Raw genomic sequence first — 14,400 nt, 5'->3', positions numbered from 1 at the left:
CCACTCAGCAGCAGTCCAGTCCTTTTTGTCTTTAGCCCAGGCGAGACGCTTCTGACGCTGTATCTTGTTCAAGAGTGGCTTGACACAAGGAATGCGACAGCTGAAACCCTTGTCTTGCATACGTCTGTGCGTGGTGGTTCTTGAAGCACTGACTCCAGCTGCAGTCCACTCTTTGTGAATCTCCCCCACATTTTTGAATGGGTTTTGTTTCACAATCCTCTCCAGGGTGCGGTTATCCCTATTGCTTGTACACTTTTTTCTACCACATCTTTTCCTTCCCTTCGCCTCTCTATTAATGTGCTTGGACACAGAGCTCTGTGAACAGCCAGCCTCTTTAGCAATGACCTTTTTGTCTTGCCCTCCTTGTGCAAGGTGTCAGTGGTCATCTGTTGGACAGCTGTCAAGTCAGCAGTCTTCCCCATGATTGTGTATCCTACAGAACTAGACTGAGAGACCATTTAAAGGCCTTTGCAGGTGTTTTGAGTTAATTAGCTGATTAGAGTGTGGCACCAGGTGTCTTCAATATTGAACCTTTTCACAATATTCTAATTTTCTGAGATACTGATTTGGGGGTTTTCATTAGTTGTCAGGAAGGAATGAACACTTGAAATATATCAGTCTGTGCAGAATGAATGTATACATTTTACAAGTTTCACTTTTTGAATGGAATTACTGAAATAAATCAACTTTTTGATCATATTCTAATTATATGACCAGCACCTGTATATTTCTCTGATATGTTTAGTGTTCAGTAACCTGTGTTAGGTCTGTTCCCCCTCAGTAATCTGCCTGCCTGCCAGCTGTCTCTCTGCCTGCCTGTCTAGTCAGTCCTGATACCTGTCACCTGTGTTGCTCCCGCCCTGCTCGTTAGTCCCTGTGTATAAATGTTTGGTGTTTCTGTTCATAGTCACTGTAGCATGTATAGGTTCTGTTGTGTCTTCTGTGTTCTGCCTGTTCTTCTGCTGTTTAAGTCTGTTGGATTTTGGATGCCTCCACTGCCTGTAAGCCTGAGGTCCTGCTTTTGTTGAAATCCCTGAACTGCATCTCTGCTCCAGTGTCTTGCGTTTGGGCTCTCTCCTGTTTGCACTTCATCTCAGACTCGTGACAGCTCTCCACAATAATTTTACATTCGTGGTGCAGCACCAAGCAATTTGAGCCTTATAATGGCAGGAAAACACTGTTAATATGACCTCAGAATTATTACACATAGGTCTGTTAATGTTTTCCTTTTGTGTCTTAATTTACTGCTTTATACATTTGTAGAAATTAATATAAATAGGCAACATGAGATCTACCTCCCTTCTGTACAATTACAAGCATTTCATTTGTACATTAAAATCCAAAAGTATAATCTCCTCCTCATTAGCTTAAAAGAACTAGTTTGCATCCCTAATTTGCTTTAACGCTACTAACCTCAGCTCTTCTGTGGTCAACAGCGTCCTTTCTTTTTCATTTAATTTAACTATCAAGATGTACAGGACAGAGCTGTAACCTGACAACTTAATGCTTATCTTTTCCTCGCTCTCCCTCACATTCGCTCGTCCCTTGAAGAATGAGGACAGGGAGATAGCTATGTGACTGTTACCGTAGCTTACTGAAAATCATTAATGATCATGTGAAATTTTACAGTACGCTTCAAATACGTTGCTAGCAAGTGTTTCTGTTTCTTTCAGTCAAGAGTCACTAAGGTTTTTCTGTCTGTGGTATAACCCGAAAGAGACTTGCGGCGATAACACGATTGCATTTTGGTCTTTGTAGTCGTAATACAGCAAATTATATTTGGACTAGTGAAAGAAAGAACTGCAACACCACGGGAGGAAAAAACATTGAGCGCTGCGGGAGCCTTTCATTGAGCAACAGAGGTAGCGTTACATACGAGGTTGGAAAATTAAGATCTGTTTAAAATTATTTAAGACCTAGAACACAAACTTAAGCAAATTTAAGACTTTTTAAGGCCTTAAATTTTGATTTTGAAATTTAAGACTTTTTAAGACCCCGCGGAAACCCTGTGATATTTTCACCACAGGGATTCACTAGAGAACAGTGGGTAAAATAAGAGCTTCAAACAGGCCCACGATAATTTATTCAAAGACATCAAGGCAAAGGGAAGACAGATATTAATTATTTAAAACGGTGCAAAACAGTGAGCTGCATAAAGCGCAATTACAGTGCTCACTGATTGGCTGCTTTACTACATGTAAGATAAGGAAGCACATTTGTTGCCTCAGGGATGGAGTTAATCTTAAACCGCCTTGATGTAACCAGCTTGACTACAGCAGTACAAAGGCAGAATAATGTGTGACGGTGGAATTTCACAACATCTTACATGGAACAAAACAGGCCTTCCAAGGTGACCACAGCAGCACTAATGTGATGTGATGCTTTATTAATTTCCTTCGGGAAATTATCACTTGTCCCCGTTTCAGAGTGAAAGGTCAGCTCTGATTGTGTGTCCCTAATTGTGTGTTTCGCTCAAGGACACTTTAGCTGGACGGCTGCTTGTTAACATGAGGAAAACTTGTGCATTTGAAGGCCTTGACTGCTCACAACATCAACCTGCTGCTCAATGTAGAATAATGTCAGAGAGAAAATAATTATGGTCTCTACCACGGCAACTGACTCAAAGTGAGAGTTAGTGAGCAGTGTCTGATATAAGGTGTGTGCAGTGGTCTCACAGCTGCGTTGCGGCTCTGCAGGAGCGGCTTTGTGTTCCTCAACAGCAGCCGGTGGTCTGGATCCATCACATACGGCTTCCTCTTGGCCATGGCTGGAGCCTCTGACTTCTTTTCTTTCTCCTCCTCGTCCTCGTCGTCATCTTCTTCTGAGCCATAGAAGGTCTTGTCCCCACCACCTCCCTCCTCCAGAAGGGACTCCTGCAGAGACAGTGGGGATGTAACAGCGTGTTGGGAAACAAACAGAAAGACAGAAATCTCACTTGCATGGAAATCAGTTATTGCCTGCTTAAGTCTTAAGAAGTCACCAGATGGTCATTTGCTCTTGAATATATTTGTTAAAAAGTGGCAACTCTGTATGAGAAGCATCATTAAACCTCCCCACATTAGACAAACATGGAGCGCAGAAAACTGGTTGTACCAATTTGTCACCACATGCATGGGGAATTACCACAATAACAATGTTCAACACGGCATGAAAATTGCTCAATTTGTTGCTGGTCAATTACAATAAAATAAGTTGACAGGTGGGTCTGAAAAACTGATAATGGCAGAAAAAAAATCACCAAGTTGGCAGTGGTGAAAGAGAAAAATAATGATAGGATGGTTTCAATTTGTACCTCTGCACAGTCACAATGACAGAACTGGAAGAATATAATTAATCCAACAAAATAAAAGTTATTATTGCACCAATACACTTTTGTTGCACAGTAATCTCCCAAAATCCTGTTAGTATGCAAATTAGTTATTGTTGACAACACAACAAGTAAACTTACTTCTGAGTTTTGTTAGTTTAGTAAGTAATATACACATACAATTATACAATATACAGTTACAGTACATAGTATTTTATGTGAACAAATTCCTATAAAGTGTATTGCATTTAATGATTAGTCAATTGACATATTGATCGACAATTGATCATCTATTCACCAGGCGTGTGAGGAGATCTCGTGCCACGATATATCTCTTCACGGTGAAAAGACGTCTTACCAAAATTAGCATAGATGATGCGCTCACTACATTTAAATCGTTTGTAGGGCAGCATTTTGGGTACCCGGTGGAAAAAAACAGCAACAGAGTGACAGTAACAATATGTAAGAAACATTTCAGAATACACCTGTATTGTTTTGCATTCTGTGACTTTAAGTTGAATAAAAGACAATATTTCCAGTCATATAATACGCCATTGAAGATTTCTTTAAAGTGTTAAAATATTGGCTCGTCTTGTTCATGTGAACCCAGTACCGTGTACCGTCTCGTCTCATGAGCAAAGTATATTGTAACATCCCTACTATTAACTTAAGTCAATTATCAGGGAAAAATCCAATAACAAACACTTGATTTGCTGCTTTTCTGTGTTTTATTTCACTGTAAAATTACTTATTTTTGTTTTTTGGGGCTGTTGGTCAGACAAAAGAAGTTATATAAAGACATGGCATTGGGCTCTAAGAAGTTGTGATGAGCATGTTCACCATTTTCTGTCATTAAAGACTTAATTACTTATCAATAAATCAAAAAGAACTAAATAATGCAACAGAGTAATCGTTAATGAAAAATACTTTTAGTTGTTGTCCTAGTTGCTAGTTTAACTTATTAAACTGGTGATCTAAGAAGGCTACCATGAGTCACCATGGAATAAATAAATAAAGCTGATCAACTAGTGAGCCAGTGAGCATTGGTTACACTTTTATAAACTTTTAAAATTTTGGGGACTGTAGTGATTCTGTATGTGTTTCTAACTCACATTGATGTTTGGGTTAAGGAACTGGGTCCTGGCGTAGCGGGTCAGCATGTTGATGATGACGACCTGCCCCCACTCCTCCACGTCAATCAGAAGGTTACACAACTTCCTGTAGTTTTTGTGGATCAGGTCAATGCGCTCCGGACACACCTCCTCAAAAGCCATGACAACGCTTCCTGCCACCAGCTGCAGCACATTTTTAATCATAGAACAGGTGTTGATGATGTTAATAATTAATGTTGTTAAAAAACCTTGTGCAGGAGAGTGCACTCTGAGATTGCATCTTAGGTTGAACAGGAAACCTGTAACGGTGAAAGCCTATTTCTGTTTTTGGTATATTTCTATTAGAAAATCCAACAGTTTGTGCAAAAACTGCATGGTGAAGAGGGAGACTGGTTAAACAAATAATAAGCCTTGAAACAAGTGAAGCATTGAATGCAAACTGGTGCTCTGCACAGAAGCTGGTCCTGATTATTTATCAAACTTGTATTTGCATTTTTCAAAAATCTGGTGGAAAAAATACTGGATCAGTAGCGTAAAAACCCACCGTGGTTTTATCAGCGAGGAGTTTCTCTATGACTTCAATCAGCTGGTCCTTCTGTTCTGGATCCAAACTGAAAGAATAAATCATTCAAACGCATGAAATAAGAAATGTTGACAGTTAGCAATCATTTGTTCTTAAAAAATCACACTCTTGAGTATAAAACAAATGGATTTTACTGTCAGAGCAGTAATGGAATTCTGGAGGATGTACCTTTTACTGCCATAAAGGGCTTTAATTTCACAATGGCAGTGAGTCATAGCAACATTTGATCTTAGCCTAGTGGCTCTCAAACTGGGTCTCAGAACTCTCTATTGGGCTGTAAAGTGAATAAGAAATTCTCAAAAACAGATTTCTGACTGACAAATGTATTACTTATGCTCTTTTAAATCACTGTTCAAGCCTCTGTTCAACCAGTAACATCTATAACTAGTAGGCACCTTCCACTAAGCACTTATAAGGTCCTCCTAATAAGCTGTTACACAAAGTTGTTGATATTATCTAAAAAAAGAAATGATCATATTATGTCAGAGTTGACAATGTTGTCTTTACAGCCAACTCGGGGAATCACGAATAGTGACAGTTTTGTAATTGGGCTGAAAAAGTCTTGGTAGGTCACCTGTAGAGTTTAGGAATTGCGTGAGCAGCTGTCTTCCTGACGTATGGAGACATATCAGAAGCAGCTTCTTTGATGGCCAACATCATTATGGGTACAATGATCGTGACTCGGATGCTGGAGAGGACTCGCAGAGCGCTGGCTCGGATCAGCTGGTTCGGATCCTGCAAAAGTACCGAGCAAAGCCTGTTGGCATGCTAACATTTGCTAATAGCATTAAACACTTCATACAGCTCAGGTTGATAGGAATGTAATTTGTTCTGCAGGTATTTGGTCATAAACCAAGGTATTGGACAAATGAACATTTTGGTCTGATGATGGTGCTAAACTGGTATACCTTCAACCCTCGCTGAAACGTGGATATGGAGAGCAGAGCGAGATCTTGCTGCTCCTCGGCATAACGCACCAAGTATACATACACCAGCTTCTTCACCTGTAGGGAGGAGCAGTAAGAGGGACACAGGCCAATGAAAAAATGGGTTTAATCCAAATTATGTAGATTAGTTCAATTATTTTCAGAGATAAATCTGAAGTGAAGAGATGGAGCAAACTGATAAGAATCTTAAAAAGGAGTGGAAAATGGCAATTTTGTTCAGGTGAGATAAAGCCAAACCCCAAGGGGCTTTTAAAAATGTGATAAGATCATGTACAAATTAGAAGCAAGCTAAATAAAGAAACGACTTAATAGTGAAAGAAAAAAAATTTACCACATAAAACTACACAAGCTGAAGAAATGGAGCAAATAATAATAAGGAAAGCAACACTGGGTTCAGTACGAACCTCAATGTTTTTACAGGCCACGTTCTTCACCACAGCAGGGAAGAGATCTGATGCATTTTTACCTCGGGCGATCATCTGCAGAGAAAACACACAGCTGAAAGCAAAACAATCTGCAATGTGAATTTCACAGGTGCAACTTTTTTAAAGTTTTATTCCAGTTCCTTCTCGTACTTTCCCTCCCTTTCATTTTCCCTCCTCGTAATGAATGAAAAGCTGGGTGTGGAGCTTCAGAAAAAAGAATCTGACACAAATTATTAATATTTAACAGCTGACTGCGCAGTTTGTATCTCTTACCACTATAGCTGTATCATCTAAAACTGCCTTTTTCTTGCAGCTGAAGGATATTAAATCTCTTAGTTTCAGGATCTTAACTACACTTAACTATGTGATCTGCATCTCTCATAGCAGCATTGTTATACGGAGATCTTTATCAACAAAATTATGACATCAAGTTGAGTACAGAGGACAAGTTTTGGGTCTTTACGGTTGTCTGACTGAAATTTAAATGCATTTTGTGATGTACATATTAGACGTTTTTTCTCAGACCTTTCCATGCCTTTGTCCTTTCCCTCAACATGCAGCGGTACCTGCCAATCAGTGAATGCCCTAAGTAAACATTATTTATACTCACAGCCACAATCCGCTTCATTGCCTCCAGCTTCAGGGAGTCTTTGTTGCTGTCCAGCATCTCCTTCAAGTCATCATGTCTGAGAGAGAAAAACATTGCAACTTAGCTCACAGCTTGGCAGCTTTTTTTTTTATTTTTATTTTTTTACCAATATAGCAAAACTCTTATTACTAAAGGCCTCAAACAAGAAATACAGATCTGTTTTACAATTTCCATTCAATGCTCAAAATGTTTCAAAGTCTGTAAGTCTGACCCAGAAATTATTCTCTTTGAAGTGGGAAATCAAACTTGCAAAATATGGAAACCTTTGAAACTGTAGCTCATAAAAGCAGGGTAATTGGAAAGTGGCATAATCCCTAAAACATGTTGATGTCTCAGAGAGAGTATTTTTGCTGAAGATGTGACCCAGTGCAACTGTAAGCCTTTGGGTCTATTAGTATCATACAAGCTCGCTTCTTTATTATTTAGGTAACTCGATAACCAAACATTAGGCTATGAGAAAAAAGATTTTAGTGCTGACACGATTAGTCCATAGACAGAAAATGAATCAGCAAATATTTTGATAATTCATTAACTGTAAATTATTTATCAAGCACAAATCCCAAAGAGTGCAACTTTTTTTCTTTTTTTATACAATTTCTGACATTCAATCGATTAATTGTCAGATTTGAGAAGTAACTCCATTACTGATTACCTGCTTGTGGTAATGTACTACATATATATATATATATATATATATATATATATATATAAGCATATTGTATCTTATCTGTATCTTATCTACAGTTCCCACTTTAAATCACACAATTTTACATATAAATAGATCATTTATTCAGAGTTCAAAGTTCTTGTCTAGCCGCTAATGTTTAAAAAACAGTTTTGGCTTCCTTTTTGTCCTTTGAGCTAAATGCGAACATCACATGCTAACATGCTCACAATGACAATGTTAACCACTTTTCTCTTTATACATCCATGTATTAACCCCCTGATGTTTAACAGGTATAATATTTAGCCATTGTCGCCATCTTAATTTAGCATTTTGACCTGCTGTTGGAGCTAGATGAGAAATTAGGGGATCACTAAAGTTATTAGGATTCATGCTCTGGGCATCATGCATAGTGCTCAACAGCGACCACCAACTTTTCGAACGGCTACGGTTCTGGAAGTGAATTTCCTATTCATTCACTCCACTGACCTGATCCTTGTCAGAGATGATGGGAATTCACCTCACACATGAGAAGAAGGGTCCTTTGAGTGGATCTAAGATGACATCTCCACCCTACAGCAATATAAACAACTCTGACAGTTTCTACAAAACCTGCCAGGCGGAACCTGCAAACAGCACTGGTGAGTGCAGACGGGATCCAAGGCTGAAATGCTGATCAATAAAATTTTCAAACTGCCTAAATATCTGTTTTGCTGCTCCCTATTATCAAGTAACAAAATGCAATAATTACTTCACCTTCTTCCAATTCATGAAAGCAATAGTGGTACATTTCATATTTTTAGTTAGTTTGTTGCTTTAAAGTAACATATATAACTGCTGATTAGGACATAAAATGGTACTTGTACACCCATAAACATTTAATCAAAAATCAACCCTTAATCTATATCGACTGCACGCAGACTACATATATAAATCATGCTTCTAAGATAACGTCTAACATCACTGCCCCAAACATATAATATCATGTAATGTGCATCATTTACACTGATATAATGCTTGGAATTTGATGAGGTGAAAATATATGTTGTATCTAAAAAACCATGTGGTATGACAACATTTATGTCCAATTGTTATAAACAACACCACCACCTCACTAGTTCACAACTGCTGTAGTTTCCATGTGCAGCCTATGTGTTGGTGTCAGTTTGCCAGCTTATATTCATAAACAAAAACTTTAAAGTAAAAACTACCAAACAGTAAGAGTCCACTAACTGAAAGAGTCAGAGATTAAATTTGTAATTTAGAGGTCTGGGAATTAAGGGTGGGGTTTGGTTTTGGGAGATTAAATAGCTGCGGAGGCGTACATTTCCCTCAACTAGTTACCAAGGCAACAAAGGATGCAATAAAATAAAAGTTAAGTGATTGCCTGCCTTCCTGCAGTGCCTTTGTTGCATCTCAGTTTTGCATCAATTTTCCACGAGAGACTGAAGGTCTGTGGTGCTGAGCTGTGGAAACACAGTGAACTACTCCTGGGATTATGAGCTGCTATGAAAAGAGGACCGTGGCTCTGTTTCATGCTCCACACACTGGTATTTAAGAGGAGTTACCTGGTGGATACAATGCAATTCAGTCACTGGGTGCTCTTATATAAATGTAGTATATGCAGCAGAAGAGTTTCCTTGAATTACGGTCTCTGCTTGGTCCACGCATGGCAACCTCAGTATTCACTGCTTTGCTCGGGGGCCCGAATGCTGATATGTTGTCAGGGTGTCTGAATATTTGATTAATTGTGGTTGCCTTTTTTGTTTTTGTTTTATATGACTGGAAGACTGAAGACTGAATTTCCCTACGGGGTTGAATAAACTTGTTTGAAATGAGAAGAGTTTGTTTTTTTGTCCTATTTGTTAATTTTGTTCATTAGCAGGATATCTCAAAAACTACAAAAATAATTTCAGTAGTGGAAAGTTCAGGCCAAAGAAAAATAGATTTTTTTCGGTGTGGATAGCGTCACCAAGTGCCTAATTGCCTAATTGTGGTGCATGTTATGGTTTTGTTTTGTAAGTCATCCTTTCTGGCGTTTTCCGACAGATTTGATTGTCTGCCCCAACCTGATTAGTTTCACCTGTGTCCAGCCTTTCTTAGGGTTTTGTTCTCTTAGTGTTCTTTGTTTTCTTGGATATTGCCTGTTTTTGGATTTTGCCTGCTCCTGGTTGGTTTTCTCTGGTTTTGACCTTTGCCTGCCTCATCATCCCCGTAAGCCCGTTGTTAACAATTCTCTTCTTGCACAGCTGTGTGACAGCATATTGGGATGATCCTGGAAAAAGTTTCACTGGTGTTTTAATGTACATCATAGCTATATATAAATGGACATATGTTAATAATCACATGTCTTAACTTCTTTAAAATGTGGCAGAATTCATCTTTGTATAAAGTCCTAATTTACTGATTTGAGGTATCCTTACACAAACTTCTGAAATGTGTATTTTAAAGCTGATGCAGATTTTTAAAAATCTAAAGATTTTCTATAAGTAATAACAAATTTAAAAGATTGTGCAGCTCTTACATGATCTGAGTACTGCTCTTTATACTTTACTGAAATGTAAAGACTACTTAAACTAGTTCGACTGATGTGCTATTTACATCGTCATTCTACATAATACAGAAGTTTTACATCATTTACATCATTCCTCTGTATGAGTGGGAGGTTGTTGGGGTATACTGTACATTTCATCCGTTTTGGTCATGTGAGAGCAGTGAATGGAGGCCTTACAGTCTTTGAGGAGGAGGCTACTGCAGAACACAATAGATTTGTGCGTGCGTGTGTGTGTGTGTGCGTGCGCGCAAGTGTGTTTCTGTGTGCGATGAAAGACTTTCATCTCCATCAAGCATGAAAGTGTTAAACATTTCATCACATGAATAATATAGTTAACTCTGTCACACACTTCAAACCCTAAATTCATCAAAGAGTGTCAAATTAAAACCTGACAGTATCTATAAAATTCTGTTTGTGATGGATTATTTTTGGAACCCGAGCAGTGAACTGACGCTGGTTTCTTGGTAACAAATATGGCTGTGTCCAGAAACAAATTAAAAAACAAACTGAAAAAATGCTAAGATAACTTCCCCAAAGCACTGAAAGCCCAGACATGAGGATGAGTAACACTCATGCTGATTTCTAGCAAAAACGAAGGTCCCACTGGTTCATTTCTTCCTGTGAAATTGTGATGATGGGTCGCGGCCTCTGGGCATGACTCCAGATATGTGAACATTTTTATCAACTCACAGCCTGAGACCTCAAGCTGATGTCAACTTCTGAATCTGAATTGTTTTTTTCTTTTTCAGTGACTATACATAAAGACAAAATATTAAAAGAAAAGCCCAAAAACACATTTTAAAAAATCAGCAAGTGGTGATAGGTATTAGATTTCTATGCCAGATTTGTTAATTGGATATATGTGTGTGTTTCTTATTCCTGTTAATAACTGCTCATATGTAGATGCCATATAGATGCAATGCAGTTATGGAATGATATCAAAACAAGAGTCAACAGTCATGCTAAATGCTAACATCAGTATGCTAACATGCTCACAATGACAATGCTGACATGCAGATGTTATGGCATTTATACTGTTTTTTCATCTTAGTTTAAATCAGCTAACTTTTGCTAATTTGGGCTGGGAATGTCTCTAGTTTAACAGATAATTAAATCAAACTATTGGACAAATTAAAATATTTAACTGATGTTGTTGCAGTGCATCCTGAGGGGGACAATCGTTGAATAGTTGTCGAGATATTTACTTAAAACTGAAAATTTAATGACAATACTATAATCCAGTACTGCTGAGAGATTTCAGTCTGGACCACAGTGACTCACTGAGAGACCTACAGCCACGCAATCATGGCTAAAAAATTTCAGTAAATCATCATTAAGCAAGGGCATCACATTTTGTCCTCTGAGCGTCTTTCAAGACTCACAATTTTGCGCTGATATTCAGAAATCACACGTGAAAGAATCTGACTGTAAAAGAGGCAAATTTTCTGTTGAGAACAGCCTCATTGAACCACACTGCTGCAACATGATGTTGCTCTGACCTTATTCTTAGTATCTCACTCTCACTCTCTGTCCTTACATGTAAGACAGCTGAAAGCAAAGAGCTCACATCATTTCTCTGGAGGTTATCGCATTCTAGGAAACAGAAAGTCACTCACTAAATTATGATTACATGCCAAAACTGACAGGTAAATTGGAGAATTTACCGGACTCTATCAATGTTTTAACTGCCAAAATGTGATGGTTCGAGTTAAAGGATGGCTTTAGAGTAAAGAAACTTTCCAAAGAAAGACTTAATTTGTTATACAGCTTGTGTCTATTTACCACCTTGATTAGGCTCGCTAATTAATAAAGTGATAAGGATTCATGTGGCTTATTTGATGACAAACAGGCTTTTTGTAGATATAATGAAAACTGGACCTGAAAACATTGATTACATTTGCTGTGACGCTGGCCAAACAATAAATCTGTCAAAGTGGAATTATAAGCTATATGCAACCACAGAGTGCAAGTTTCACGTGTATTGTAAGTAAAGTGTTACGGTTAGTAGTACTGGTGGCACATATGGTTTCTTAAAAACAGATCAGTGACGTTACAGTTGAAGGAAAAGGTGTAGAGCACATGACATAGTGGAGTCAGTGGAATAAAAGATCCAATAACAATGAAAAGGTTAGATCTACAAGTTATGAAAATACCAGATAACAAAATACTCCCAAGCAGTTTCAGGAAAGAAAAACCCCGGATGGTTCACAGTCTGCCTGCTCAACCATGATGTATTTTAACAAACTATAAATGCCACAGTTGAATTATTTTAAGAAATAAAGTCAGCTTGAGCACCTGCAGGGTTTATACCTCTCTGCTCATGCCCAAAGGGCCCACGGTAATTCTACACCAACAGTGGTTCTCTCATTTCTCTGGATTTTGTCCCATCCTGCCGAACAACAGCTGAATTTACAAACAGCTCTGAATTATTTAACCCGCTGTGGTACAACAGAGTACACCAGCGGTCAGGTTACCTGGCACCAAAGCCAAGAGATCAGCAGGACACTCCAGCTGGAAAGTCTCCATGGAAGTAGGCCTGTTGTTCAATGATACAACTTCAGATGCAATGTCATTCTGTTCCCCAAGAACAGAGCTCTGCATGACTGCAATAACATCAAAAGGAGTAGAGGAAAGTGTATTGGCATGAATCAGAGTGGAAAGTGAAAGACTGAAAGAGTTACAGCTTGCATTTCTAAGCAGCTGGTGGGGCTGTTTACATAGACTGGCTCTTTAAGCAGATGCTTTTAAAGTTTCTTGGGTTTTTTTTTCTTTGTGACAGACATATGCCGGCTTAAACCAACCAGGACTGTACTTCAGTAAAGCCGTCATCCTGTCAAACTGAAATAATCTGGTTTATCAGTTTGACCCAATAAAATCAGAAAGTTTAATTATATCTCTCTTTAAGCAAATCTATTTCTGAAGAGTTCCACTTTTGATGATGATGAATGATGATCTTGAAGGTATGCAGTCTAATTTCTTAAACCAGCTCCTAAGGCCTTTGTATAATACCATCGGTCTGATTCATAAACATTGTGCAAATACATGTCATTATGGTAAACTGGTACCTATCCTCCGTCCCTTCAGGGCATTATGAGGTATATTGCCAGTGGTTCCCCCCTTTTCTGACTTGTGAAGCAATGTCTCTAAAGCCCATTTCACATCTTGCATCTATGAGTGGCGAGCAGTTCAAATGAAGAACAATGTTCCAAAATGTTATCTCTACACTAGCGTTGAAACAATTAGTCGGTTAAACAATTAGTCAGATGGACATGGTCAATTTTCAAACAATAATGACAAACATTTCCTGGTTCCAGGTTCTCCAATGAAACTTTCTGTTTCATATTATTGTAAATTGACTGTTGGTTGGAGATACGAAATTTTCAGTATCTTCTAACGTTTTTTAGACCAAACAAATAGTCGATTAATCTAGTAAATAATCGGCAGATTACTCTATGAAAATTAGTTAGTTGCAACCCTAAAGTATATACACTGTCTATACTAAAGTCTATATACTCTATACACCTGGCTACACTTTTTATCTGTGCACTCTGAGGTTTAAACTCTCGGCCCCCAACCCTTTTGGCTTTGAAGAAAAGCAAGGTCTAATATTTTTCTTATTTTCTGTTTTGTTATTTATTATTTATCTTGCAACATGTTACTGACCTCCAGGCTAGGAACCACTAATTTGCGTCGGTTCAACATTTTGAGCTTGTCATGCAGTTGCACTCATTGTAATCTGCCCTGGAAAGGAACGTCATTAAAAATAACTGTAACGTGAAAGGGTTGAACAGGTTTGGCTTCTCCTGTATTATCCTACCGCAAAGGTTGTGTTTGGAAACTGCCACCACCACCACCTTCCTCCAGTGGTGCTCGTTCCTCATGGTCTCTGCCACCACCTCCACCTCCACCTCCACCTCCACCTCCCGTACCTCCAGATCGGAGGTGACGAAGCTCATCAGGCTGCAGAGCATTGTACCAGGTCTGCTGCCCGTTGTCAGGGGTCAGCACAGGGCTCTTGTCCTCCTCCTGCCCCTGGACCTGACTCTGCACCGTCTTCACGATGTTCACCGCATTCACCGGCAGCTGCAGCAGCTTTTGCATGGTGGTCATGTTTGAAACTTGAGGTTGGAGAGCAACCTGTGGAATCCCGGGAAGATAA

The 14,400-nt window shown here is 38.8% G+C and overlaps 1 protein-coding gene across 4 annotated transcripts in view; it reads right to left on the bottom strand.

Annotated features, from left to right (window-relative positions):
- LOC123961654 (AP-3 complex subunit beta-2) overlaps positions 1 to 14,400 on the bottom strand; it is a 51,842-nt gene that overhangs the window by 27,361 nt on the left and 10,081 nt on the right. For all 4 annotated transcript variants that reach the window (XM_046037191.1, XM_046037192.1, XM_046037189.1 and 1 more), the window contains 7 exons: positions 6,985 to 7,060; positions 6,354 to 6,428; positions 5,911 to 6,006; positions 5,577 to 5,737; positions 4,964 to 5,030; positions 4,420 to 4,602; positions 2,676 to 2,873 (listed from right to left, as the gene is read on the bottom strand). In XM_046037191.1, coding sequence (XP_045893147.1) covers positions 2,676 to 2,873; positions 4,420 to 4,602; positions 4,964 to 5,030; positions 5,577 to 5,737; positions 5,911 to 6,006; positions 6,354 to 6,428; positions 6,985 to 7,041 — 837 coding nt within the window. In that variant the 5' untranslated portion in view covers positions 7,042 to 7,060. The remainder of the gene's footprint in view (positions 1 to 2,675; positions 2,874 to 4,419; positions 4,603 to 4,963; positions 5,031 to 5,576; positions 5,738 to 5,910; positions 6,007 to 6,353; positions 6,429 to 6,984; positions 7,061 to 14,400) is intronic.

Source organism: Micropterus dolomieu, linkage group LG22, assembly GCF_021292245.1.
Source record: "Micropterus dolomieu isolate WLL.071019.BEF.003 ecotype Adirondacks linkage group LG22, ASM2129224v1, whole genome shotgun sequence".
NCBI classification, from domain to species: Eukaryota; Metazoa; Chordata; class Actinopteri; order Centrarchiformes; family Centrarchidae; genus Micropterus; species Micropterus dolomieu.
The sequence above is the reverse complement of the archived record's forward strand: the minus strand, read 5'-3'. Positions and strand labels throughout refer to the sequence as shown.